This window comes from Cyanistes caeruleus, chromosome 11 (assembly GCF_971803275.1).
Source record: "Cyanistes caeruleus chromosome 11, bCyaCae1.hap1.1, whole genome shotgun sequence".
In the NCBI taxonomy this organism is placed as follows: domain Eukaryota; kingdom Metazoa; phylum Chordata; class Aves; order Passeriformes; family Paridae; genus Cyanistes; species Cyanistes caeruleus.
This window is the reverse complement of record NC_141711.1, coordinates 1,582,233-1,603,232: the sequence shown is the minus strand read 5'-3', so window position 1 is coordinate 1,603,232 and position 21,000 is coordinate 1,582,233. Positions and strand designations below refer to the sequence as shown.

The 21,000-nt window shown below is 48.6% G+C and overlaps 1 protein-coding gene across 23 annotated transcripts in view; it reads left to right on the top strand.

Annotated features, from left to right (window-relative positions):
• The first annotated feature begins 1,785 nt into the window (after positions 1–1,785).
• The window catches only part of ITPR1 (inositol 1,4,5-trisphosphate receptor type 1), a 159,353-nt gene continuing 140,138 nt past the window's right edge, over positions 1,786–21,000 (top strand). For 11 of the 23 annotated variants that reach the window (XM_086846199.1, XM_086846209.1, XM_086846207.1 and 8 more), the window contains exons 1-4: positions 5,650–8,060; positions 15,843–15,950; positions 17,231–17,272; positions 19,551–19,621. In XM_086846199.1, coding sequence (XP_086702325.1) covers positions 8,035–8,060; positions 15,843–15,950; positions 17,231–17,272; positions 19,551–19,621 — 247 coding nt within the window. In that variant the 5' untranslated portion in view covers positions 5,650–8,034. Of the gene's footprint in view, positions 1,944–5,649; positions 8,061–15,842; positions 15,951–17,230; positions 17,273–19,550; positions 19,622–21,000 lie in introns of those variants that run through there. The other 12 variants (XM_086846216.1, XM_086846202.1, XM_086846214.1 and 9 more) reach the window with 5 other exon arrangements.

The following is a 21,000-nucleotide window of genomic DNA, read 5'->3' as shown; positions in this document are numbered from 1 at the left end:
TCTAACAAGTTATTCACAGAGCTTGGCTCAGTATTTTTGGCTGAAGGGCCAAAAGTTGGTGAGGGGCCATCAGTGCATGGAATGACAGGACAAGGGGGACAGATTCCAGCTGACAGAGAAGAGGTTTAGATTGGACATTAGGAAGAAATTGTTCCCCATGAGGGTGGGGAGGCCCTGGCACAGGGTGCCCAGAGAGAGCAGCTGTGGCTGCCCCATTCCTGGAAGTGTCCAAGACCAGTCTGGATGGGGCTGGGAGCAACTCAAACCATTCTGGCCTTCTGTGAGCTCCTCAGCCTTTGAAGAACTGACTAAGACCCAGAATCAAACGAAGCCCATAAGCAAAAATTTGGTATTTGGGAGAGGAATGTCTCCAGAGGGACAGACTCCATTCCCCCCCTGGGCAGCCTGTTCCGTGTCTTCCCCCAGTGCTGCTGCTGGGATTTATCCCTCAGTGCTGGAGCTATTTCAAGGCAGAGCTGCTCAAGGTGCTCAGCAGGCAAAGCTCTGCCCCTGGCTCTGGTGACAGCCCTTCTGTCACTGCCTCAGAGCCTCTGCAGCCACTCACAGCCTCTGCCTGCTGAACCCAGCCAGAGATTAGATTTGATTACACAAGAATTCATTAGGATTATCTAATGATATTAGGCACCACTACTCTGCCAAATTCCTGATGAGTAATGGCTTGTAGTATTGCAGCCATGTAGGAAACCCATAAAACTCTGTTCTCTGACCTTCGCTTCAGTTCCTGAGTCACGAGCTTCAGTTTCTGCATATCCTTGCTCCAGAGCCACAGCTACAACTCCTCTGGAGGTATTTTTAATGGAGAGCCAGTGCAGGGGGATGTTACATTGATTTTAAACTGGCTAATCTGGGCTTGTTCCCATTCATCAGCGTCATCCTGCTGCTGTAGAGATGGAAACAAGCCAGGAGCCGGGCACCATTTCCTACCTGTCCCAAGAATCAGGTGGGTGTGGGTGAGAGGGAGCGGAGGGAAATGTTTCCTTCACCTAAATCCCAGTTAAAGTGATACAGTTCTTCAGGCAAACATTGCACCCACCCCTGCGCGGCTCTGGGTGCTGCCAGCCAGCCACGGAGAGCAGGAAAATTAGGGTGTAACTGTGGGAAATCACCTTGGCTAATATTTAAGGACAAATAATTGCATAATAAAATAAATAAATTAGTATTACTATTTTTTATTCGTTGCTGGTCATTCTGGCTGAAGTTGTGATGTCTCTTTGTTGATAGCCCCGTGCCGTGATTTTAGTGCAGAGGAACCCCAGTGGCACTCGCTGTTTCCAGAGTTTGGAGCAGCAGAACGGCCGAGATCTGCTCAGGCAAGGGCTCGCACGAGTCACGCCACAGGTGACAGCACCTGAGCAGGCAGGTGCCCACCTCAGCATCACCTCCCCGCTATTCTGCGCTCCCCAAGTCGCGCTGACACCTGCTTTACTCAGTGTTTACTCAGTGTTTACTCTCCCTGGCTGCTTTCCCCGCAGCTCTGTGCCCGCTACCCTCGCCCCTCGCCGGCTCCAGGGCTCTGTGCGAAGCCCCCCGGAGCAAAACACATCCGCGCCCCAGCCGGAGGGGATTCATCTCCATCAGTGACCGCACGGAGCGAGGGGTCCGTCCCCATCACTGACCGCACGGACCGAGGGGTCCGTCCCCATCACTGACCGCACGCCCCCCGGCCGGAGCGCGGCGCGGGGCACGCTGGGAGCTGTAGTCCTGCGGCACGCGCCCCCGCGGCGGCGCGGCGGCGGCAGGACTCGGTTACCCAGCGTGCCTCGCGGGTTATTTAAGGCACGGCGGCGGGCGAGAAGCGCAGTGACCATGTGGACGCGCAGCTGAGGCGGCGGCGGGCGCAGCCTCCGGGAGCGGGACCGGGAGCGCCGCCGGAATGGGGCTGCCGAGCCGTCCGTAGCCCGCCCCGCCGCCTCCGCAGCCAGGTACGGCCGGGAGAGAGCGGGCACGGCTGGACAGGGAGGGAGGCGGTGAGTGGCCGCCGGAGCAGCCCCGTCCCGCAGCCCGAGGGATGCAGCTTGGTGCTGGGCGGGGATGCCCGGGGATGCAGCCCGTTGCTAGGCGGGGATACCCGGGATCGCAGCCCGCTGCCGTGCAGGGCTGCATTCCCGTGCTCGGCGGGGATGCCCGGCCGCCGCAGCCCTGGCAGGACCGGGCAGAGTCCCCTCCGGCCTCCCGGCGGGTCCCGCAGCGCTGCCGGGCCGGGGTCCCGTCCCCGGGACCACCGCGGGCTCGGCACCGGAGCTGCGCGTCCGCTCCAACTTTCCCCGTGTTCTTGCCCCCGTGCTCGGGGCTCGGCTGCGAGGGATGTTCGGCGTTATGTAAACACTCGTGAGCGCCGATGGGGACTTGGCTATGGGCGCTCTTCCTCTTAAATGGTCAAAAAGCGGGCAGCTGTGGGTGGATGTTTCGGAGGGTCCCGGTGACTGGCCTGACAGGCCAAATATTTGGCTGTTTCCTGGACTACAATAACTGGACTTCGGCGGGGGAAGGGGTGGGGGCACATGTGCATTCCCCTGCACGTACGTGGGATGTGCCATAATCCCGAGCGGTTCCACGGCTCCTGCGGGTTCTCTGGGGCCGGCGCTGCCCCGCGATCCTCCGGCTCTGCTCGGGCTCCCTGTGCCTGTTCCCTGCGGGCTCCAGCGCTTTTCCCCGGAGGGAAAATGCTCCATGCACCGGGACCAGCTGCGGCTGGCTCAGCCTTTCCCCTCCCTGCCCCAGGTGGGTTCGCTCTGGCTCGCAGCAATTTGTCTAAAAAGGGTCCAACAGGTGAAAGGTTTGAGTTGAATTTATTGCAGCGAGCGGTTCTGTGCCTGCTGAGCCACAGATGGATTGGGCTGCGGTCCTGCTGCAAATCAGGAAGGGAGAACGTGGTTAATACGATCCAGATCTTTGCCTGATGAAGATTTAGTGACTGCAAGTCGTGCGGGGAGTAGCGTGTGTGGGAGCTGGTGGTTTTATTTATTAGCGAGGCACTTGTGCACGTGTTTTATTTCTTAGTTATTTTTTGCCTTTGAGGTTCTTGGGCTCAGAAATTTGCCTGCTATCCCAGGACTTGCAGACCTGTTGAGCCAGAGGCCCATGGTGGAGCTGTTTTCCTTGCAGGGCTCAGCTGTGTGAGTGTGGGATGCCATGTCAGGCCAACATCCCTTCCTTTCCCTCCGTGGTTCCTCTGTGGCCAAGTTAATGGGCTACCAGGCACTGGATTTCTCATTGGTTTCTTTTCTGTACTTTAATTTACGCCAATTTCCTCACACAGTAAATATTCCATGGTCTAAATGCCTGGTGGTTTTGCTGGTGTAAGTGCCTGAAGCAATAACAGCATTGCAGGGTGTTATGGCTGGAGCAGAGCTTTGGCTGCTCAATCAGAGGAGAAAGCTTGGTGGCATTGATAAGTCCAAAAATTCAGCGTTCACTGAGGGTTAACAGGACACCTGGTGAAACAAAGGTGGAAATGGACCACTGTGGGACAAAGCTGTAGTGCTCAGTGTGCCTAAACCAAAATAAGGAGTCGCTGTGAAAATAAAAACAGAATTCTAGTGTGTTTCAAAACAATCTGATGCTGAGCTGATTATTTCTAATGTTTTCTTTAAGCCGCCTCTTGTTTGTCAGTAGTAGGGGTTTTTCTTGTTAAAATACCTTATTTCCCCAAGATTAAAGTGTTTGCTTAGATGAAGGGTTTTCTCCCCCCATCTGCTTGTTTTGCAGTGTTGATTAAGCCTTGAAAATTGTTTCCTCTTACAAGGTTAAATTGGGAAGTAAACAAACAAGAGTAACTTTGGCTTTGCAATCGTGGGGTGGAGCTTAGCTCGGGGAAATGGTTTTTATGAGATGTGCTAATCCTGAGCACCATCGTTGGAGGGTGGAGGAGCCCTTAGTGAGGAGCACAGGAAGGGGACATTTGGTGTTTTGCTTTGGTGGTGGCTGCTGGAGCTGCAGGTTTGGGTGAACAGAGCTGTCCTGGATCTGATGAACAGAGTGGAGGGGATGGAAGGGGCTGTTGTGATCTCTGGTTAGAAATGAGAAATGTGATTGCGGGAGGAATTCGTCACTGGAAGGGGCTGGGAGGTGTGGAATCCCCATCCCTGGAGGTATCCAAGGAACACTCAGTGCTCTGGGCTGGGGACAAGGTGAGGATTTGGACTTGATGATCCTGGAAGTCTTTTCCACCCTCAGTGGTTCTGTAACATGATTTTATCCACATCACCATCAATCCTCTCGTGTTCCCTCAACAAACTTGTTTTGGCATGGCGTAGTCCAGAAAATGCACGAATGGAGTTAAAGTGAAGAAATAATCTCAAGTCCTGGCAGCTCACAAGTGAGGCCATTGCAGCTGAGAGTGAGAGCTGCAAACCACAACGTCCTGCTGTTGTGTGGTGTGAGGTCTGGGTCTGGTTTTGTAATAACTCCTCTGGTAAAAACAGCACTGAATGTCCCTGACAGCGGGGCAAGCACGAGAACAGGGCACCTGCAGGTTTGGGGTGAATTTTGGGGATCCAGCTCCTCCAGTATTGTGTGTGTGCCAAAGAAAAGGGAACAGTCCTGGGGCTGGTCAAACTGGGGTGGTCCAGAGGTCTGTTCTGGAAGCAGAAGCTCCTTTTGGCTGCTTCTCATCAGATGAGCTGGTCTCTCCTGGTAAATTTCTGAAATGGACAGCACTGAGGTGGAACTTCTTGTTCGTGGCTGTCAGGCAGAATTAAAGCAGATCCCAGATATCCTGAGCCCTTGTCTGGGACCTGTCCTTGAATTGGAGCCGTCAGAAGAGCAGGTGTTGCTTGTTCTGGTGAGCTCTTGGAGCAGGTGGAGCTGCTCTTGGCCACCTGGGCTCGTTTGTGTCTGCTGGGCAAGAGACCAGAGCCACCTGAGCTGTCCCAGCACTGGTGCAGTCCCTGTACTGGGCACTGCTGGGGCATCTCCTGTCTTGAGGGAAGCTCTGGGACCCTCAGTGCAAGAAAAGCATTGAGGGGCTGGAGAGTGTCCAGAGATGGGAGTGGAGCTGGGGAGGGGTCAGGAGCACCACGAGCAGCTGGGGGGGCTCAGCCTGGGGAAAAGGAGGCTCAGGGGGAATTTCTGGCTCTGCACAAGTCCCTGACAGGAGGGACAGCTGGGGATCAGGCACTGCTCCCAGGGAACAGGGACAGGAGGAGAGGGAATGGCCTCAGGCTGGGCTAGGGGATGCTCAGGTTCAATATTAGGAAAAATAACTTCACTTGAAAAAGTAGCCAAGCATTGAAATGGGCTGCCCAGGTAGGGTTCCCATCCCTGGAGGTGTTCAAAGATTGTGCAGATGTGGCTCTTCCTGGCAGGGCTGAGTGGGCACAGTGCTATCAGTTTAATTCCATACCTGGGAGGGCTTTTCCAACTTCCATGATCCCGTGATTCTGGCTGGTTTGTTGACTATGGCACAGCAAACTCCTTTGGACTATCTGATGTGCCAACTTGCAGAGTGTACTGGGAGTCTTTGAGACATTATTACCCCATAAATACAAGATAGTTGTAGTTGTAGGATTGTCTTAAAGCCAGGAGGAATCTGAGGCTCCCGTGGGAGGTGGGATGAGGGTAGTGGCTCTGTAGTAGCTGGTAGACGAGCTGCTGGCTCTCCCGTGGGTGAGTGTGAGGGAAGGCGGCCTCACCAAAGCAGCTTATGGAGACCAAGGGGTTTAGAGGCAGAAAACCATGTGCTGCTAGAAAGTTATGTAAATGTAACATCTCTGTCACAATGAGACTGTGGTGGAAATCCTGATTCCTAAAAATCTGCATTACTCTATGTCCCAAATTGGTTTCTTCTGCTACAATGGCAGCAGAAACTGAAGGAGCTGTTTTTGTGTTGTTGGTGTGTGATAATGCACAAGGGGAGCCAAAAGCTGCCCAGTTTGATCCAGTGGCCTGTGCAGGGTGGGGCCAGGTGCTGCTTTACAGGCTGGAAGAGCAGTAGAGAGTGTCCCTGTGCTGCAGGGCCGGATGCTGGCTGTGTCCATGGCTGTTCCAAGAGATTCCTGTGCTCTTCCGCCGAGCCTCTCCTGGAGGCTGCTGCGGGAGGCAGGATGCCAAAACTGCACAAGCTTTCATCTGGCTTGATATTCCTGTCTAATTTCTGCTCCCCGTGGACACTACAAAAGCACCACAGCAATTATTGCCTGGTTCTCTGTCTCAGCACTGGGAGGCAGTGGCTGGGGATGGAGGCAGATCCCTCTTTCCAGGGTGCTGCAAGTACTTGTTAGGTTGGCAGAGGCATCCAGAGGCTCCTTGTGTGGCTCTTGCTTGTGCTGTATCTGTTGAGAAAGTACATTTCCAGGTCTTCAGGGCAGCTGTGCTTTATGGCATCAAATTTGCTCAGAGAAACCATGGCTGGTCCGTCCCTGGAAGTGTCCAAAGCCGGGCTGGAGAGGGCTTGGAGCAACCTGGGGTAGTGGAACGTGTCCCTGCCCATGGCAGGGTGGCAATGAGAGGATCTTCAAGGTTCCTTCCAACCCAAACTGTTCTGGAATTCCATTCTGTGAAAAAGATGAAATGGAAACTAGAGGAACTGTAATTCAAGTGAGGAAAGCTGCAACATTCAGCTGTGGATTCTGAACTCAGAGGAGTTTCATTTTCATGCTTGTGGTTTTGGTTAAGCTTCCCAAAACTTGGATCAGAACTTCTTAGCAGCGTTCTATGGAGAATAAAATGTCAGTTGATATCTGAGCAAGTTAACCCACTGGAGCGAAAAATGGGTTGGAAATGTGCATGGAAGTCTGTGTTATTTGGAGATTTGTGGCTTGTGGCAATGTAATTGCATCTTCATGTGCCAGAAAGCCAACATGAAGAGTGCTGCAGGAAGCTGAGTGGTCATATCTCACTGATAATCTTCTCTGGAGGTGTCCAAGGCCAGGCTGGACAGCGTTTGGAGCACCCTGGGACAGTGGAAAGGAGTGGAAGATGATCTTTCAGGTCCCTTAGAAGCCAAACCAGTCTGTGACTCTGTGATCATTTGGCTGCAGAGGTGATCAAAGGAGGGGGAATAGCTCTGAGAAATGGCAATGCCAGATGTTTCTGGGTTAGGATGTGAGGTAATGCCTCTGCTTTGGGAGGAACGTGATGCTGAGCTCTAAGGGACAAGGCTTGGTTGGTTGAACTCAGTGGCACGATGGACACAGGCAGCTCATCCTCTCCTCGTCTAGCTCATGATGGCTGTGGTCACAAGGTGATAATCTGAGCGTGCACATAGAAGAAATTTCTGATCATAGTAGGCCAAAAAATGGCTGTTGCTCAAAGGCTGTACTTTGTTTTTTATTTTATATAATTGTTTAGTAGAAATTTTTGCATGGAACTTCTGTAAACATTTCTTTTGTGCCTTGGCCCATCCTTTCCACTTCTTCAGAAATTCAGAAATCTGCCAAGAAGTTGTGAAGAAAAAAAGCTTTGTTTGCAGTCCAGCTCTGTCCCATCTGCGTCCCACTCCAAGAAGAAACACATGGCCACAGATGCAGACGCTGACCTCAGCTGGCTGATGGTGCTTGATCTGAAGGGTTAATTGAAAACTTCTGATTAAAATAACTCTGCAATCCTTGGCTGCTCCTCTGTGAAGTGTTCAGTAGATTCAGATGCTAATGCTCGTGGGTGGCTCAGCATTTTGAACCTTTGCCTTCTAGAAAATTACAGTTGGGAGGCCAACAGGTAAAGTCAGCCTGGGAAGCGGAGCCTTCATCTGTAAAGCAGCCCGGCCCACCAGGGCTTTGGAGCTCAAAGTAGGTCCCCTGGCCACCAGTGGCTCTCCACACGTGCCCATCATGTGCTGGCAGTGGCTCCTCCTCTTGGGCTGGTTGTCCCTGGCGCTGAGGTTTTATCCAGAGAGCCGGAGCCAGCGGAGGTGTCCGGGAGGGTCCTGCCTCGGGGACAGCAGCAGCGCTCGGAGCCCGCCGCAGCGGGAGGGACACAAGCGTTGGCATCACTGCCAGAGGGGACCCGAGCGTGCCGGGGGCCACCCTGGCCAGCGCAGCCCTGGAGACCGACCTGGAGACCTGCGGCCCCAGCATGGAGGAGAGGGAGCCCCCGCCGAGGTGAGGGGACGGGCAGGGAAGGTGCTGGGCACTGGCAGCAGCTGCAGGGGATGGAGCGAGGGAGCCGCCGCCGAGTTCGAGGAGCACGGAGGGCTGATGTGGGGAGTGGGGTGAGGGAACCAGCCCCACTGTGCTGAGCCCTCAGCAGGTACCTGGCCACGCAGAGTGACACTGGGCACTCTTGTGTGCCATCTTTGTTCCTTGGCCGAACTCCAGTTGGGTGTAACAAACCAAGCTTGCTCCCTTTCCCCATGACATTGGTTGTCCTGCTCCTTTTGGCGTGTTCCAGCTCTCTCCTGATGGAAATACGCTGGAAAACATTGTGTGCTCGCAGGGGCCTCGTCCAGAGGCTGATGTCCATCCAGACTGCCTCCTCCCAGCAGGGCTGGAGCCAGCAGGGCTGGACTTCAGGAACTATCAGCTTCAGTAAGTGCTCCTTACTTTTCATGGGATTAAGAAGATGCTGTCAGGTTGTACTTGCTTTGGAACAAAAAATGCTGGTTTTCCCCTGACAGTGTGTCTCTAATAGATTTTCTTTTTCCAGCTGTCTGCAGATGCCTGTCAATAGGACCTGTCAGTCGTGTTTCTTACCTCAGTGGCTCCTGTGTAAGGGATTGCTGTCAGAGTGTAACTTCCATGCTTTTGACCTGAATTCTCTCTAACTAGCTTGTCTGGTTGCACTAGGCAAATAATTACAAAAAAAAAAAAAAAAGGAAGCAGGTGCCCTTTCTAAGGAGAAAAGGACACTGTGAACGTTTGCTTTCCTGTACTGAGGTTTTATTGAGGTTAAAGTTACTGAAATGAGCGGCCTTATCTGTTTCCTTAAACTGCTGCTGCACCTATGAAATAGTAACTTCTGAATAACTTTGTCACTGATATGATAAAAAAAATCTATTTATCTGTGGAGTGGCAAATAGTATGAATAGAACATAATTAACTTGGCCATCATCTTGCTGTGTGAATTTACACTCCTCTTCCTACTTATTTTTAGAGGAAGGGGAAGCGTGTGCTTGATTGGATGTGCAGTGAGAGCGATCTCTCTCCTGGGAGCGGAGGGGAGCGTGGGCTGGTGGATGGGGATTCGGGAGACCTGGATTCAGATCTGGGCTCCGAGGCTGACCTGCTGCATGTCCTTGAGAAAGTCACAGCTCTGTGCTGCTCCTTCCTTCCCCTCTTCCCCATCCTCCATCTTGCCTGCTTAGCCTGGAAATTGGGAAAAAAAATCTGTGTTTTAAGCGTCGGGAGGGAAAATCCTTGGTCTGAGAAAGTGAATTTCTCCTCCTTAATCTAACGGCACATCAGCCGCCCATGTGTGGCAGAGAGCAGCCTCCTGGACATGAAAGGTTGCAGCTGAAGGGGAAAACAAGATCCTGTGGTAGATAAATGTACTGCACTGATAGGTTTTCTTTTAACGTGCAGTCTCTGAAATGGAACTCCATGAAACAGCGGTGCTGAGCTGGGTCCCAGTGCAGGTGTGTGAGGATCCTGGTGTCCAGGACGTGGCCTGCTTCACATCCCAAAATCCCTTTATTTGCTTTCCCTGGCAGCTAAAAGAGCTGCTTTTAGATTTGCTAAGTCAGAAGCTTTGCAGATGACAGAGCTCTGTCCTCAGCCCCAGCACGGTGATTATTCACTGGGTGAGCTTTTAAATAAAGCACTTCCTCCCTTCTTTGGCTGTTTTCATGGGATTCTTGGGAATCTTTCTTAGCGTCCTCAGGGAGGAAACCTTCCCTTTTTTTTACTGAAATAAGAATGAGAAACATCAGGTTTGGGTTCAGATTTTCAAGTTAGCTGCACCTGGGAAAATACAGAGTTCTCTGTGGGTGTTACCCAAAAAACCACATGAAATCTTGATTAGCCTGTAGGGCCAAATTTTCAGCCTAGTAATCTTGTAAAATTTGTATTTACTAGATTATCTAAGCACTGGATTTTCAGTGTAATACAGGGTTTGGTTGCATTTAAAAAATATTAACTTCCTTGGCCTAGTTTACCAACATTAATGACTCAATTCCATTTAATTCAAGCACAGACTTACCTGGTCTTGGGGGTTCTCAGATCTGCTAATTTCTGGATGATTGTGCTTATGCCATTAAGCAGTTCTCTATGTTTGCTTCTTTGTTGTCTCTCTACCCTTAAACTCTGGTCTTGTTTCTGTCAAAAACTGAAACAGAATTAAACTTCCACTCTGGAATTTCCTGTCGGCTGTAATGAAGTCGAAACACTTAAGTACAGTTTGAGATTCTATTCTTAAACAACCGAGATAGTGAAAAAGACTTTGATAAAGTGCTGCTCCAGTTTTGCTACCAGTCCATATAAAAGTGCCAGTCTTTATTGAATTGTTTAGTGAAAATCTGCCAGTAGAGACCTGAGTGCATCCGGGGACTGTGAGGCACAGCAAGGAGATTTTTTTTTTGCTCTAAACAAACATAATTTGAAGCATCTTGGAGTAATCTGTGTCCCAGTTGCTGGGAATCAAACAGTCTGCAATAAGGCACATTTGGCCTTGTTTATTTTACAAACAGGATTTGCAGTTGCGGAGTAAAGAATTAAAATCCTACACAAAGCAGACGCGTGAGACGTGAAATCAGGGAAGTAGCTTCGGATTCTTCGGAAAAGCCTTTTCACACATGCTGGAGATGAGGAATGACAGTGCAGGGATGTTGTCACAAGCAGGGACTTCAAACGGGGCCTTGACTCTGCTCTCCAAGGAAAGCAAACTCCCAGTGCCGCTCTTGAAACCTGTTTTTTCTGTCTTAGCGTCGGCAGCGAGATGAGTGATGGGAGAAATTAGCGTGAAATGTTTACAAAGCGGTTGTGTTTCCCATTCTGGGGGTTTCAAAAGGCGGCTGTCTCGCTGAGGTGTTTGATACTGAGCACTTGGTTTGATTTCACTGTGTTTTCACTGTTAATCCTGCTTTAACTGCCGGTGTGAAATGTGTTTTCATGAGAAAAAGGATTGAATTTCAGGGGCTATATTCAGCTTATCCTGGCTTGTTCAAGGCCATTAGGCTGAGCATATGCTCTGCTTGTGCCCTAAAATACAGCAGAGTCCTGAGAGCTGCTCTGGGTCCGCAGAGCTTCTCCTTGGGTCTGGGGACAATCTGTGGTCAAGGACTGCTACAAACCCTTCCTTTGCACTTCAGAACTCGTTCTGTTCAGTCCCTTACACTGCAGGAGAAGCAGTGGTCTTGAGGATACACACAAAACCATCTGTAGCAAGAAATAGAAATGAACCCCGGAGCTGTGTCGCTTTCTGTTCACTCAGAAGATCGAATTCTGAGTGTGGTGGTGCAGATTGTGCTGGCCAGAGCAGGAGGGGAAAGTCCTGAAGCTCCTGGGCTGAGCAGGAGGTTTTCCTGGGTTTAGTTCTCTGCCTGGATTCAGCTAATGCACGTTCAAATCCAGCCCCATGGAAAATTCGTAGGTCGGTGTCTTGAAATTCACATAAAATTCAGCAGATTTCTATGTTTGTTTATTTATTTTAGTCAGTTTCTTAAACAGAAACTTGATTTTCTGTTTTCCTGTGCAGATAAACTGTATTTAAAACATACTGAGACTAACTTTGGTATAGACATGAGGAAACAGTCACCAACATAATTACAAAAATTCAGGCTTTCAGGGCTTAAAAATACTGAATGTGTAGAATGTGTTCATATCTCAGGAATTTTTTGTTGTCTATGGGCAGATACAGTTAACTTCTCAATGCACAGTCCACTTTTAGTTCACGTTGCTTTTGTAGCCTGGCAAGTCCCTCTGTCTGTTAAAATTAGAACCTTCAGCTTAGTGGGAAAAGAACATTATTTTTAAAGCTTGGGTTGCTGCTGTCGACGTTGCTGCCACCTGAGTTAAGCTGCTTGAAGAAACCTGGCTTCATTTTTGCCAGATAATGCCATGCTTATCAGTGCTTCATCTTTGACTTTTTTGAGAGTGAGTTTACCTGGAGGGAATCTTGTTTTCCTGCAGTGTTTAAGGGGAAGAGGAGGCCGATGCTCCCTGGGTAACTCTGCCGTGTTTGAGCTGAACAGGATGAATTTCCTGCAGGGCTCTCCTCTTGCAAGGCTCTGAGAGTGCCATTAGAGCTGGGATTATGCACAGAAAAACTGCAAATGTTCTCTTAGGGTGCTCCCCCTCCTCTTGTATAAATCAATTGCTCTTGGCACTGCCGTATCTAAAATAAATAAACAGTGGGGTAATGGCTGCATTTGTCGATGGAGCACAATTGCTTTTTGAGCAGCAGGACTGTGCTGTACCCACAAGAGCCAGGTACTGGGGAGGGTGAAAATCCTCCTGTCCTGCCCTTCCTGCTGGTCCTGATGCTCTGATGCTCATCCCTGGCGGTGGGAAGTGTCCCCTCCACAGCCAGGGGGACACACACGGATGCTCTGACTGACGTGTCCTGGAGCAAACCTGTCCTGCTCAGTCCCTCTGCTCTCCCTGTGCTGGGAATTGGGGATAAATGTGCCAAGGCTGACAGATTTTTGCTGCCTCCGCTTCTGGCTTGTCTTGCTGAAGAAAATAATCAAAAATGACCCCCGTAGAGGTCTGATTTTGGGAGGATTGGTGTGATCAGTATGTTTTAGGAAGAGGTTTTCAAACTAGATACCTGGAAATTTTGCTCTTGAAAACTTCCCAGTTTTACTTTTTCCTTCACATTTCCCAGCTGTCAAAGGCAGAAAATCCTCCATTTGAGGTGGCTGATCATTTGGTGTTTGATGCCAATAACTGGAGTGATTTTGGTAGTCCCTTGTGAAGAGCCTGTAAAAAGCTTTGAAGCTAAATCAATATAGCAATGATTTTATTCCTTTGCGTGTGTGTGGGGGCCTGTGGGGTCACTGAGTCCTTTCTCCATCTGCCAGTCCAGCGTGTTCCTGAGCCCTGGCCGAGCTGAGCAGCAGTGTTTGGATGGAGGAGTGTCAGGGGAACTGACTTTTTATTAGAGAATAGATGTAGCCAGTGTTCATTTGGACTGTGGGGAAGCCTGAGGATAAATCAGTTATATTTATCAGTATTTATCAGTTTATAGGAGGCTCACCCCAGTGGGAATTGGCTCTCTGCTTGCCAAGGTGGTGGAGCAGCTCCTGGTGTGCTGCAGATGGCATCACACTGATGGCTGTTAGAAAAGTATTCAAAAATACAAGAGAAAGGGGAGTGAGGGTTTAGCTGGTGATTAATCCTTGCCCAAGCCTTGGGAAACAAGGTTTTTGTAGCCAGATGAGCCCTTTGGAAAGCTGAGGTCCAGCAAAGCTGGAATTGTGAGGAGCACAGCTGTCCTGGTTGGGAGCAGGACAGGCTGGGATTCCAGGCTGCAGCCCAAACCCAGCTCTGCTGTGTGACTTGGGAAACTCATCCCAAAATTTTAAGGATGAGCTGGTGAAGACCCCAGCAGCTCAATTCACTGAGCTGCTGCCAGCCTTAATGCCACCCTTGTAATGCAGAACTCTGTGATGGCTGTGGGTGAAGCTGATAAACATTTATTAGTGGAATTTTCAGTAAATTAAAGAAAAGCTTTTTTTTAGAGGTTTGCACGATATGTCAGAGTTACAATTTCAGGGTATGTTGGGGTCTTTCTTGGTGAAGAAAATGTAAGAAAATTGAGGCTGTATCCTGGAAAGGGATGCAGGAATTTGCTTGTCCATCCCTGAGCCTGGTTTTGGGCAGTGGTGTGAGGCTATTTTTGTTCCCTCAAGAGAAAAATCTCTAATGGAAGTCAATCATTTTGACTGTCCCATTCCCTTGGGAACATCTGTGGTGAACATCTGCCTCTTGTGAGGAAAAAGCAATCCTCCTCACAGGGGGAAACCTTAATGCCATTGTGGAGAAGGTTAAATTGAAAGTATCTGTGGTTTTTGTTGGCTTAGACAGCTTTTGCTTTGGGCTGTATTAATTCAGGGTTGAGCCTAATTCTGAGGAATGAAAAGTTTTTTAGTCTGAAGTTGGTAGTTTAACATCCAAGTCAGGAAATGGGAAAAGCTGTGTTTCCAGTGCTGCTAATTCAGTCACTCCACATATTTCTGTATGTTTTGTGGCATATATCTTAAAATAGGGAGCAGTGTTTTTCTGTCCACTTATCAAGAAAGAATGGGAACAGAGTGTGTAAGGTGCAGTGGCTGAAGGACCTGGCATTTAACAAGCAGCCTGGAGCCAAAGGGTTTGGTTTTGGCTGCACCCAGATTTGATCCCAGAGGAACTGAGACCCCTTTACCTGCAAATCAGCCTGGCCTTTTATCTCATGGTTTTCCTGGATTTGTTTTTCATTGCACCAGTGACACAGATTTACAGGGATAGAATGTCTATGGTGTGCTTTGATTTAATAATAATGAAAGTTGTTATTGTTATTCCCAGCAGGACAGGTCCTTTGGGAGTGAGGAGGGAGAGCTGGCTGGAGCTTTTAGAAAGAAAAGTGTAACTTTAGGTTTTTATTGCCCTTTCATAGCTGCAAACAGCAGCTTTTAGATCACCAGGAATTTGTCCTTGTTGAGCTCCAATCTTGCCTAACAACCTGATCCTTTTGGTAAACAAGATAATGTCCAGGGAGAGGGATATTTATCCCTGTACAGTCAGAGCTGTGCTCTGGAATAAGCAGAATTTCCTGCTGCTCACTTCTTCTGCTCTTAGACCACTTAGAACCTCTTTGGGTGTGATGGGGAGAGAGGGTGGAGGTGGTGTGAGTTCTTTTTCCTCAGCTGTGGCAGCGTGGCCCTGGGCAGTGTTGGCTGCTAGGAGGAGCAGTTTGGAGGAACCTTGGTGCTCCTGCTGTTGGAAACCTCAAGCACAGGAGCTGCTTGGGCCTTTTGAACCTGGTGATCAAAAAGCAGGGCTTGGGAGGATCTCCAGGAGACCAGTAAACTGGCTTGGAAAAGATGTCTTTGAAAATCTGCACCATTGGGGTTTTTTAATCTGGGCTCATGTTGTCTCTTTGTTGCTGTGACAGATTGAAACTCACTTTTTTTTCTATATTTATTGAAATGACAGGTGGGCCCTGTGTCATTTGGACTTGGGGCTTTAGAGAAAATAAAATTCTTAATACAGTGGAAGCTGCCAATACTCAGTGTCTGTCTCCTCAGTGTTACATTTAAGCCATCTATTTTCAACCTGGGATTGAAGTATTACTGATTTCACAGGGATTTGGTTTCTGATAAAGCATTTGACTTAGAAAAATCTTAATCTTTCTGTTTTTACATGCAAAAACCTGTTGTCAGGCATGCTGAGTGGGTCTCCACCTAATTCTGGTTTTAGGCCTGCAGGTGTAAGCAGGAGGCTGCTGGTGTGTCAAAATTTTGTTAAAAAATATTGCGTGAATCGGATCAATATTTTGAATTTCTCAGGAGCAGCCTTCCAGCACAAAGGAGAGCCTTTAAAGGTTGCTTAAACCTGTCATAAACCTACCTTTAATTCAGGCAAAGAAATGTGATTTAGATACAAATATGCCTTAGACTGAAGCAGTCCCCTCGCCCCCTTTCCCCCTGGCAGGTGGGATGGAATATCTTGGTACAGCTGCACTGAAATCCAGCATCCTCTGGGATCAGTGCCTGCCTGTGAAGCAGTCCCACGTGGAATGGCATGCCAGGAGCTGCTTGTTTTTCCCTGGTTTATTTTTCCAAGCAAGCACTCTGGCTTGCTGGCTTTTCTTTGATACCTGAAATTCCACTGGGAGAGCTCGTTGGGTTTTTCAAACAAACCAACAATCAAAGGCAAAGGGTCCTGTTGCTGTAACCTCAGGTAGCTGCACTGAGGAATTCTGCCTGATTAATGTTGTGCTTTATTCTTTATTCTTTCTTCCAGGGGCAATAAGCCAGAGATGACTGACAAGATGTCGAGCTTCCTTCATATTGGAGATATTTGTTCTCTCTATGCAGAGGGCTCAACCAATGGATTTATTAGCACTTTGGGGTAAGAACAGCTGTTCTCTTGTGTTCAAAACACCGTAAGAAGGACTGGCAGAGCTCAGCTAGTTCTCCTGAGCCTGATCCCAGGGAATCCTGGCTAAAGCAAGGGAGCTTTATGGATAGATTTGGCCCTAAATTTAAAAATGGCCTAAAGTGAATATGGCAGGGTAGATTCTGGGAGGCTGGAGAGTGTATCAGTGGATGTGGTGCAGTTTTATGTCCTTGGTGGGGAGGAAGAGCCTTGTCAGGTGAAGGGGTGGAGGGGGAATGAATGCAATAATGCAATCCAATGATTTTCATGTTGTTGTCTGTCCCGTGTCCATCCGTGTGTCCAGTCCTGTCCCTCCCTGCCCCCTCCCCAGCCAGGGATGAACAGACCCCAGTGCACTCTGCTGACTGCACAGAGGATGTAGCATAGGCAATGGAAGTAGCTTAAAAAAAATATATCTATCTAACAGAACAAAAAACAAAATCCCTGACCCAAGTGGTTTAAATACCAGTAACTCACCACTACAGCTAGTTTGGTCTTAAAATTGAGGTTTAATTTAAGCTTCTCCTACAAACAAAATTGTTTATCTCCTGTCAAAGGAGCTGTTTTGACCCCTGTGCTGTGCCAGAGCTCTGGAGCTGCAGTGGGAGCTGTGTTGTGCCAGCTCCTGCCCCTGCTTCCCACAGAGCCCCTTGGTGCTGCCTCCCACAAGGACACAGAGCAGGTGCTCTGGGGCAGGGAGAAGCCAATGCTGCTCCAGTAACCAAAAAAGTGCCTTTTCACATGGGAAAAGGACGGGTTGGCAGAGCACAGCCGTGGAATCGGAGCGCAGCTCTGAGGAGGGCCAGGGGAATATTTGCTCCTGCTGAGGAGGAACCTCTGCAAGCATCAGGAGCTGCTTGGGGAGGAGCCCTTGCAGGGGAGAAGCTCCAGGAGCAGCTCTGGCCCGTTCCCGAGGGCGGGAGCAGCGTGTGGCACACGGGGATGTGCCCGGAGAGGGGCACACACACAACCTGCTCTTTCTCATTTCCAGTAGCCCTAGGGGCCTCAGGGTGGGTACAGTCACAGCACATTTTTTGATGCCTACAGTCCAGATGCATCTGATAAATGGAGCTCCCAAGCAGGGTACAGAGACAGCATCCTGGTAAGTGCCTCGGCAGGAAACGGTGGGCTGGAATCTCACCCCAGTGACTCCAAACTAACTTGTAGGTTTAGTCCTCTAGCTATTAGGATTCTGGAAAATAAGGGGGCAGAGAAGGAAGCAGTCACTGAAGATGCACCATGATCTATTATAGGAAAGAGAAGAAAATATGGGATGCTGCCAGAAAGGAAAGAAGGTATGATAAAAGCGAGGGATGTAGTAAGTAGGGTTGATTGAATAGTATTTGGCGAATGTATTTGACAAATTTCCCAGGTCCTCGTCAAATATGACACGTGCACTCTGCAGTCCTGGATCAGCTGTGTAACGGGCCAAATACTATCTGCTGAACACTGGCAACATGAATTATCCTCTACATCTGCCTATTGTTTTTCTTCCCAGTCCTGAAGCGAGTTTGGCAGTAAATAATTCCAGACCAAGTAGAAAGTTGTTCTGCCATGTGGAATCCCATGCGGTGCATGATGAACAGTATGCAGTGGCTGTGGCTTCTGATGGCATTGCTGAGCAGATATTTTTCACCATGGGTAGTCCTTTTGGACATGACAGGCCCCCAGCACGTGTTTTGCCTAGGCTTGGTGGGATGTTCTCGTGGCAGGCCTAAAGACCCCTCAGTGTTTGAGCCTCCTCTTTGATTTGGTTAGCGCTGTTTTAAGGTAACTGCATTATATAATGGCCACATATCTCTGAGCCTAATTTAAGCCAGAAATCCTAATTGCTATGTGAAACATGAAATGCATTATCATCTTAATAAGCCTTCCTAATCGAATTAGTTTTGTCCCATATTTAATTTAGTCTTTGTCCTGGAGAAAATTAAAGCAGCAAAGGAAAGATTTGGTGTAATTGTCCTCCAGCCCATGTGGAGCTTTGACAGTCTGATGTCATAACGATGTGTAATGACTTGTTATGTGGTTACTGAAGGTTGAGGAGCAGATACCACTCTACATTCTAATGCTGTCCTAAATCTCTGGAGAGTGTTCCTATTTAATATTCCTATGACATGTTGCTTAATCAGAACTTTACTCTTGCTGTTTCCCGAACTCAGTGCTGTCATCATGATGATTACTGGGGTACAATATATCCTCTTTCGTGTTTCTCACCCTGTAAAATCTTCCTCTTACTAGTTTGGGAAGTTCCTCTTTACTTTCAACTTAATCTCCGATGAGAGGGATACACTGCACTGAGAAATCTGGATGGGATGACCAGAGTAACCTATTTCCCTGATATTTTTGGCCATTTGTTCACCAGAAGCAGGTGCTTCATCTCAAATGACAATACCATTCACGTTGGAGCACCTATAAATATATATATTATATAAGTAATACTGAGTAGGGAGAAAATCCATGGGGAAAAAGCAATTCACTCTGAATGTTTGCACATGCAAATTTTAGATGCATAGAACTGTTGAGCCCACTTAGTTTCTCTGATCTCTTAATTTCCATGCACTTCCTTATTTTCTCTAATTGTTGTCTCAAGATGCTCCCTGCATGTGACCAGCCTCTGCAAGGAACAACTCTCATATTCTAGGTCTCAGTCTTTCTCGAGTTGATTCTGCATGAGAATGGACCTCTCAAACCTCTGACCCTGGAGTTTTACTTTCTACGTTTGTGTAGAAAGCCTCTTTGACAGATTGGGTGTAAGGGGCCAAATTGAGTCATTTAGGATCAAATCAGACCCCAAAGTGTTTGGTTACAGGTGCAATTGTCCAGTTTGGGAAAAGCCCAACTCCACCCTGATCCAAAGCTGCTCAGGCTGAGCTTCTTAACCGTTCCCTTTATTCTGTGGGATTTCAGCTGACCCTGTGGGGGATGTGCAGGGACAGACAGCTCTGTCCTGGCATTCCCTCTTGGATTCTCTTAGGTTCACTCGTCCAGCTCCCCCACTCCCTGGCAGAGCAGGAGGAGGTTGGCTCAGTCCCTTGACTTACCTTGTGTTTGGCTGGTGAGCAGGAGGGTACATTTGTGCCTTCCTTTCCCTCAGGAGTCAATTTTTATTGTGGCAGTGACCATTCCTGCCATTTCTTAATACTTGAGGGGTCACAGGGTCAGTGTCCAGTTTGCATAGCTGTCATATTTTCCTGTTCTCTATTCATATAAACACATTTGCAGCGTGACTCAAATCTGTCCAAGAGGCAGGAACTGTCCTGAGGCTGTCTGTCACCTCCCTAGAATATGGGCTGTTCTGTCTGCACCTCGAGCAGGGCACATAAAGATGATGCAGAACACAGGAGCAATGACTTATTTATTGTCCCACCTACCAGGAGCATAGCTCTGGGCAACACTAACAATTAGCTGCATGCTTCTGAGAAAGATCTGGCATAAGTTGGCATTTGGGGAATGTCTTCTGCTGAAGTGGCCACTCGGATGAAATATTGCAAGTGAACGACTTTGGTTTTGTTGAGGAGGATGTGAGGGGCTGCAGGGGGATGGAATCTCACTTCACTGCTCATTTCTTTGCAGCCTTGTGGATGATCGGTGTGTTGTACAGCCAGAAGCAGGTGATCTTAACAACCCACCCAAAAAATTCAGAGGTAAGTTGGTCAGACAGCTCCTTACCCTTCTGCTCTGAAAAGATTCTTTGATTCTTCTTCTAAGATTGTTCTTCGTAAGGAAATCTTTTCAAAGATTCTTCTCTTGTGCGGTGGCGTGTGACAGTTTCTGACCTCCGTGCTTTCTGTAGTGTATTTTAGTGTCATCTTCTTCCATGAATGACAACTCATGAGGAAAAATGTGTGTGTGTGGAATGTCTGAGTCAGCCCCACCCGGTGGGATGGGGGAGAGAACTGGGAGAGGAGGAAGAGTGTTCAGATAAAGCAGTTTAGTAGGTGAAGGATTGATTTCCCATGGGCAGGCAGGTGCTGGGCCAAGACAAATGCCATCTCTACAGGTGCTCCCAGCTCTGTATCCCAGCCTGATGATGATCCCATGGTCTGGGATCTCCCTGGGCTTGGCTGTGCCCCCCAGCACTCACAGGTGAGGTGAGCAGCAGAGATCTGCTCAGCAGTCAGTGACACATCCCTGTGTTATCAACAGCTCCCAGCACAAATCCAGAATGTGGCTCTACCAGCTGCTGCAAGGGAAATGAACTCTGTCCCAGCCAAAGCCAGGAATGAAGACAGCTTTGTGAGGGGATGGAGTTGAGGTTGTCAGTTATTTGCTTTCAAGGATCCCTGGGAATTTAATTTCTTTTTCTCCATTCTATCACACATTCTTTCTAATTACCCAGTACCAAACCTCAGGGAGGAGGGAAATAAAAAGGAGCAAGTGTTTGCCACAACTATTGTTATCTGACCTAATTTGATATGAGCTACCTTGGGCTTTGCTTTCATTCTGCCAGGAGATTTCTGCTCAGTGATAAGAAATTAGTGCTCTGCTTTTCACAGTTTGGCAATGGCTGACTCGTTCAAGAAGGGCCTCAGACAGGAAGAGAAGCACTCACTGGGATTTTGTTTGCAAAGACCTTGAATTCTTTTTCTGAGCCCTGGGTTGCATCTTTTACCCAGAGGATAACTCAGCCAAACTTCTGGGCTTGATTTTATTGTTTCAGATGTAGCAGCAGCTGCCTGTCTTGTTTCTTTGGATGAATCTTGTTTCCTTGGTTATGCTTTGCCTTTATCAGGGCCTCAGGATCACCATCATTCTCTTCAGGTTTGGCCAGAACTGCAGGTGATTGCCCTTGAAAATCATGCACAATCTGTTCTGCTACTTTTGCTTGCTGTTATTTGGGTGGTTTAGGGTTGGTTTTTTTTTTTGCCATGACATGATGTCGCATATAATGAAACTCTCTTTTGAAAATATTGCTGAAGCCTGCGAGTTCTTGTTGGTTTTTCTCCCTTTTTCCTGGAAAACTGCTGATAATTGAAACACTAGAGAGGCAACCTGGGGAAGTTCAGCATTCAGTGGTAAGCTC